The 6,899-nt window shown below is 56.8% G+C and overlaps 1 protein-coding gene across 1 annotated transcript; it reads right to left on the minus strand.

The window, feature by feature from the left end:
- Window positions 1-4,135: 4,135 nt before the first annotated feature.
- Window positions 4,136-4,489, minus strand: CTXN1 (cortexin 1). Its single transcript, XM_066336367.1, has one exon. It carries the CDS (start codon window positions 4,422-4,424, stop codon window positions 4,170-4,172), a length of 255 nt encoding a protein of 84 aa, XP_066192464.1. The 5' UTR covers window positions 4,425-4,489; the 3' UTR covers window positions 4,136-4,169.
- Between the last annotated feature and the right edge of the window lie 2,410 nt (window positions 4,490-6,899).

A 6,899-nucleotide genomic window follows, 5' to 3' on the forward strand; every position in this document is an offset into this window, starting at 1 on the left:
GAAACAATGGGAACAACAGCGGGAACAACAATGGGAACAGCAATGGGAACAACCACGGGCTCCTCTCCTGCCACCGCCGGGACAGCCACAGGAATGTCCCATCCATGGGAAATGTCCCAGCCATGGGAATGTCCCAGCCATGGGAATATCCCAGCCAAGGGAATGTCCCAGCCAAGGGAATGTCCCAGCCATGGGAATGTCCCAGCCATGGGGATGTCCCAGCCATGGGAAATGTCCCAGCCATGGGGAATGTCCCAGCCATGGGAATATCCCAGCCAAGGGAATGTCCCAGCCAAGGGAATGTCCCAGCCATGGGAATATCCCAGCCAAGGGAATATCCCAGCCAAGGGAATGTCCCAGCCATGGGGATGTCCCAGCCATGGGAATGTCCCAGCCATGGGGAATGTCCCATCCATGGGGAATGTCCCCCTGGGATCAGCACTCTCTGGGGACGCTCCAGGGGGTGCCTGAGCTGACCCCAAAAGCACCAAGCCCGAGCCAGAGCTCCCAAAGCTCCCAAAAGCCAAAGCTCCCGGGCAGGAATCCCTCTGCTCCTGCCTGTGCCCCTTCCCCAGGAGCCCCCGAGCTGCCTGTTCTCCAGGGCCACATCCCAGGAAAAGCTGGGGCAGCTTCGGGAGGAGCTGTGGCTCCCTGTGGTGTCCGTGGATCCTGCCTCTGTTGGGATGCTGCTGCAGGAACCATCCCTGGTGTGTCTCCGTCCCCTCCACGGCAGCCGGGCCTTTGGGGAGCCCTCTGGTGTTTCTGGGGACTCCTCCGGGCCTTTTGGAAACAGAAAAAGGCCACTCGGGATAAAAGATCCTGATTAATTCCCGGGGAAAAATAGAGTGCTTATTCCCGGGATAAAAGGTGCTGAATCTCGGGATAAATGGTGCTCGTTCCCGATATAAAAGGTGCTGATTAATTCCCGATATAAAAGGTGCTCATTCCCGGGATAAAAGGTGCTCATTCCCTGGATAAAAGATGCTCGTTCCCCATATAAAAGGTGCTGGTTAATTCCCGGGACAAAAGGTGCTCATTCCCATTATAAAAGGTGCTCATTCCCGGGATAAAAGGTGCTGATTCCCGGGATAAAAGGTGCTGATTCCCGGTACAAAAGGTGCTCATTCCCGATATAAAAGGTGCTGATTCCCGGTACAAAAGGTGCTCATTCCCGATATAAAAGGTGCTGAATCCCGGTACAAAAGGTGCTCATTCCCGATATAAAAGGTGCTGATTCCCGGTACAAAAGGTGCTCATTCGCACGGAGCTGCCCCAGGCCCAGGTGCCCGCAGCTCCGGAGCTGCTCCTGCGCTGTCTCCATGCACCCGCCCGTATTTATGGAAAACCACCAAAGGAGCGCTCGGCTCGGCCTCGGCAGGAGCGCGTTTTCCTGTAGCTTTACGTTTGTTTTTTGGGTTTTTTTCTTTTGGAGGGGTGGGAATTCCTGCCGGCTCGCCGCAGGGTGCGGGCTGTGTGTGTTTACTGTACCGGGGCAAACTTGAAAACTCTTCAAAGCAGCTCCAGACTCTGGATTTTACAAGAGTCCCAGAGCTTTGTGACAGGATGGGTGGCCTGACGTTTGGGACTGTTGTTGGTTTATTTTATTTTTATTTTTATTTGGTTTGGGTTTTTTATTATTATTATTTTTTGTTTGTTTTTTTTTTTTTTTTCAACAGGTGCTTTTTTTTTTAAAAAAAAAACCACAAAACCAAAATCCAAAAAGTATTATTAATAATAATAATAATAATAAATTAGCAGAGCTGGGTTTGTGTGTGTGTGTGTTGAGCCAAAGTCTCAAAGCTCAAGGTTTCCTTTTTAATTTGTTTTTTTTTTAATTTTCTACATTGACATCTCTTGCTGGTTGGTATTTTTGGGGGGACGTGTTGAAACCCCAAACCCGTGCCCTTTGTCCTGCACAGAGAGGTGGGGGCTCTTTGTGGAATTCTTTTTTTTTTTTTTTTTCCTTTTTTTTTTCTTTTTTTTCTTTTTTTTTGTATCAGAAGCAACGGCAACAATAAAATTATTTTGGGTTAAGCGGGGCTGTGTCTTTGTGTGGGCACAGGATGGGGATTGTCCCGCCTGGAGAAGCTCCAGGGAGAGCTCAGAGCCCCTTCCAGGACCCACAGGGGCTCCAGGAGAGCTGGGGACAAGGGACAGGACACGGGCGATGGCCTCGGGCTGGGACTGCGGGATTCGGGTGGGATATTGGGAAGGAATTCCTGTCTCTGGGGGTGGAGAGTGGCTGGGGTGGAATTCCAAGAGAATGGCCCTGGATCCCTGGAATGTCCCAGGCCAGGCTGGAGCACCCTGGGGTGCTGGGAGGTGACCCTGCCCTGGCCGGGGTGACACTGCGGGGACTGGGCCGGGGTCGGGCTGCTGGAATCCAGCCCGAACTGGGAATCCAGCTCCTTCCCGGCTGGAATATTCCCGGTTTGGGGAAGCTGTTCCCGGCTCCCAGCGCAGACTGAGCCCGGTGCCAGCAGAGGGCGGGCGGGACTGCGGCAGCCGCGGCCGGGAGGGACGGGACAGAACCGGGGACAGAACCGGGGACAGAACCGGGGAGAGGGGACAGCACCGGGACTGGGGACAGAACCGGGGACAGAACCGGGACCGGGACAGCACCGGGACTGAGGGCAGAACCGGGCAGGGGGAAACGGGAGCTCGGACAGCAGGAAAATGCCCCTGGAACAGCTCCGAGCGGGATTTGTGCGGGACCCCGCTGGGACAGGCGAGGCCGGGCCGGGTCCCCGTGTCCCGCTGGTCACTCCTGCTGCACCTGGCAGTGACCCCTCGCCTCTTCCTCCTCCTCCTCCTCCTCCTCGCGGTCGGTGCTCGGTGTCGCGGGAGGCCGGGGCAGCCCCGCGGGGCTCGGGGAGGGTTCGGGATGGGTCCGGTTCCTCTCCCGGGACGCGGCAAAGAGCGGAGCAGGAGCGGGCTGGGGTCGGCACGGTGCGGCTTTATTTCCATGGCGGGGGCCAGGTTCTCCCTGCCCCGGGCTCAAATCCCTCCGTACGAACCCTCCCGTCACCCTTGGGAGCCCTGCGGCCACCGCGGCTCCGCTGCTCGCCCCTCGGACTGGGAGCACTGGGACCCCACCCAGCAGGGACTGGGAGCACTGGGATCACCCCAGCAGGGACTGGGGGCACTGGGATCACCCCAGCAGGGACTGGGGGAACTGGGATCCCACCCAGCAGGGACTGGGACCACTGGGATCCCACCCAGTAGGGACTGGGGGAACTGGGGGAACTGGGACCCCACCCAGCAGGGACTGGGAGCACTGGGATACCCCCAGTAGGGACTGGGAGCACTGGGACCCCACCCCAGCAGGGACTGGGGAGACTGGGATCCCCCCAGCAGGGACTGGGGGAACTAGGACCCCACCCAGTAGGGACTGGGAGCACTGGGATCCCCCCAGCAGGGACTGGGGGAACTGGGATCCCCCCAGCAGGGACTGGGACCCCACCCAGTAGGGACTGGGAGCACTGGGAGGTGCCCGAGGAGCCTCTCCCGAGGGTTTTTTGGGCCCTGGATCCCCCCTGGTGTCCCCAGGCTGGTGGAGGGTCTCAGTGTCCCCAGCTCAGCCCGGAGTCACCAGCTGAGGGGGGACAGGGCTGGAGGCCGAGGTGGGGGGCTGCACACGGGGGGTCTCCACTCTTTCTTGGGGGGCCGGGGACGGGCACACAGCGGGAACAAAGGCAGCGCTCGGCTCCGGTGCCGAGGAACCCCAGACGGACAGAGCTCAGCTACAGGACACACACACACACACACTCACTGGACCACGGGCAGCGCTCCCGGGGGGCACCGGGGGGCACGGGAGGGGCCGGGGCTCACGGCTCGGGCCTGGCACCGGGCAGAGCCCAGCCCAGGGGCCCCGCGGGCCGGGGGCAGGTCCCGCCATGCCCCGTCCCGGCCCCTCCGCCGTGCCCGGCCTGGGGGGGACACGGGGCTGGGGGGGACAGCGGGACCCGAGCGGAGCCCCGACCCTGCCCAGCGTCCCCCGGAGAACTGAGAAGTGCTTAGAAAAGAGAGAAAGGCCTAGAAAACCTCCCGCAGAAGGCAGAGCGTGGCCCCGCTCTGCCCGGAGCATCCCTGCGGGGTGACACCGGCGGGGAAGGGGACCCCGGGGCCGGGGGACGCTCCCGGAGCCAGGGCTCGCCCCTCGCCCACCCTCACACCAGCGCGTAGTCGAACTGGCCCCTCTCCAAGCCCTCCTTGTGGTCCGTCCAGGAGGAGGCGGGCATGCGGCTGTAGGGGTCCAGCAGGATGCGGAAGCAGCGCACCATCAGCATCACCAGGAACACCAGGAGGAAGATGACGAAGGCGAAGACAGTTTTCTGCTCGGCGTCCATGCCCGCGGCGCCGGCGGGGTGCTCCACCAGCGACGGCGAGAGCAGTTCATAATCCATGGTGGACGCATCATTCATGGCAGAGGCGGCGGGCTCCGGGGCACGGCGAGCTCGGGTGTCCCGGGACGGCCAACTTCAGCCTCCCGCTGCTCCCAGGAGCCGGGAAAAGCGCCTATTCCATGGGCAAACCCTCGGGAGCGCCTCCCGGCCCAGCCCAGAGCTCCTGGAGGGGAGAAGAGAGGCGGTGAGGGAGCTGGAATTGGATAGCACGGGAGAGATGGCGAGGGAGGGAGAACTGGCCGCGGGGAAAGAGGAGACGGCGAGGGAGGAGGGATCGGACGTGGGAAAACAGATGGTGAAGGAGAAGGACTCGGACGTGGGGAGAGCAGAGACGGCTGGGGAGGAGGAACCTGCAGCAACAGGCGCGGGGAGGTCACGGGGAATTCTGGATTTTTCTGGCAAGCTCGGGAAGATGATGAGGGCACCGGGCAGGGACGGGCACTGGTGCAGAGGCTGCTCCTCTGCCCATAAATCCCCAGCTGGAGGAGGCTGAGGGACCCTTTGGAAGCCCAAATCCCAGGAAATCCCCACCCCAAAGGAGCTGAAGGGGCAGAGGGGCTGCTCAGGGCGGGATGGACACGAGGACATCGCTGCTGGGTGGGGACTCGTGTCCAGCTGCTGCCTCCCGCGGGGTGTGGGGCCGGTTCCCGAGGGAAATGGGGACACCCACCTGGAGCAGGGCCAGGCTGAGCCCACACAGCCCCGTCAGCGAGGGGTCCGTCTGTCCGGGCCTTTGGGAGGGACAGAGAGAACAGGGACGGGGTTACCAGGGCTGTGGGCCCGGGACACCTCTGGAATTCCCAGCGCCTCCGGGGAGCTCAGCCAGGAGAAGCCCACCCCAATGTCCCTGGAATATCCACATCAATACCCCTGGAATATCCACCCCAACGTCCCTGGAATATCCACATCAATATCAGTGGAATATCTACATCAATGTCCCTGGAATATCCATATCAATATCAGTGGAAAATCTACATCAATGTCCCTGGAATAGCCATACCAACGTCCCTGGAATATCTACCCCAAAGTCCCTGGAATATTCACACAAATATCCCTGGAATATCCACATCAATACCCCTGGAATATCCACCCCAACGTCCCTGGAATATCCACACAAATGTCCATGGAATATCCACATCAATATCAGTGGAAAATCTACATCAATGTCCCTGGAATAGCCATACCAAGGTCCCTGGAATATCCATCCCAACATCCCTGGAATATCTTCATCAATATCTCTGGAATATTTACACAAATATCCCTGGAATATCCACACCAACATTCCTGGGAGAACATCCATGACAACCTCCCTGGGAAAACATCCACGTCATCCTCCCTGGGAGAACATGGACACCACCCCCTCAGGAGAGCATCCACACCATCCTCGCTGGATCATCCACATCAACATCCCTGGAATAATCACACCAACATCCCTGGAACATCCACACCAACATCCCTGGAACATCCACACCATCCTGGCTGGATCATCCACATCAACATCCCTGGAATAATCACACCAACATCCCTGGAATATCCACACCAATGTCCCCTTGCAGCATCCTGGAACCTGAATTCAGGTTCCAGAAAATCCAGCTTCCTGGAAAAACACCCCAAATTTCCCTTTCAGAGCTCAGGACCATCCTCCCTGGCAGCGATATCCAATATTCAATACCCAATATTCAATATTGAATATCCAATATTCAATACCAATATCCAATATAAATATATTTCTATATAAATAATATAATATATATACTATTTATATATGAATGCAAAATAATATAATATATATACTATTTATATATGAATGCAATATATAATTATCTATTATGAATGATATTTTTATATCTAAATTACATATACTCAATTAATATATATTAATTATTTACGTGAAATATTCTTTATCCTGGAATATTTATGACAAAATATTTGTTCCCTTTTGGGACGTGCTTATCCCAGTGGGAAGAACCAGAAAAGGTTCCGTGGCTGCTCCAATCCCTGGAAACGTCCAAGGCCAGGCTGGAACACCCTGGGGTGGTGGAATTGGGTGGAATTCAATGGAATTTGGTGGATTTGGATGGAATTGGGTGGAATTAAATGGAATTCAGTGGAATTAAATGGAATTGGGTGGAATTAAATGGAACTGGATGGAACTGGAAGAGCTCCGAAGCCCTTCCAGCCCACCCATCCCCTGCCTCTGCTCTGCATTTCCCGGGAATTGGCAGCAGAGCCCCATCCCTGGCTCAGGCCCCTCGAAGGAGGCTGCTGTTATTTCAGGAGCAGCTGATGGAGTTTTTATTAAGATTTTATTCCTGTTCCCTTAGTAACTCAAAAGACACGAGCGAGGAAATTGCTTAATAGGGACGGAGCTCACAAAGGAGCAGGATCACTGTCAACAATTCCGGGAGGCTGCGCCCAGGTTTTTCTGGGAACGAGGCACGAATTAAATGTTAATTTGGGAACCGCAGATACCTAATGAGATGCTTATTTAGA

This window comes from Sylvia atricapilla, chromosome 26, assembly GCF_009819655.1.
Source record: "Sylvia atricapilla isolate bSylAtr1 chromosome 26, bSylAtr1.pri, whole genome shotgun sequence".
NCBI lineage: Eukaryota > Metazoa > Chordata > Aves > Passeriformes > Sylviidae > Sylvia > Sylvia atricapilla.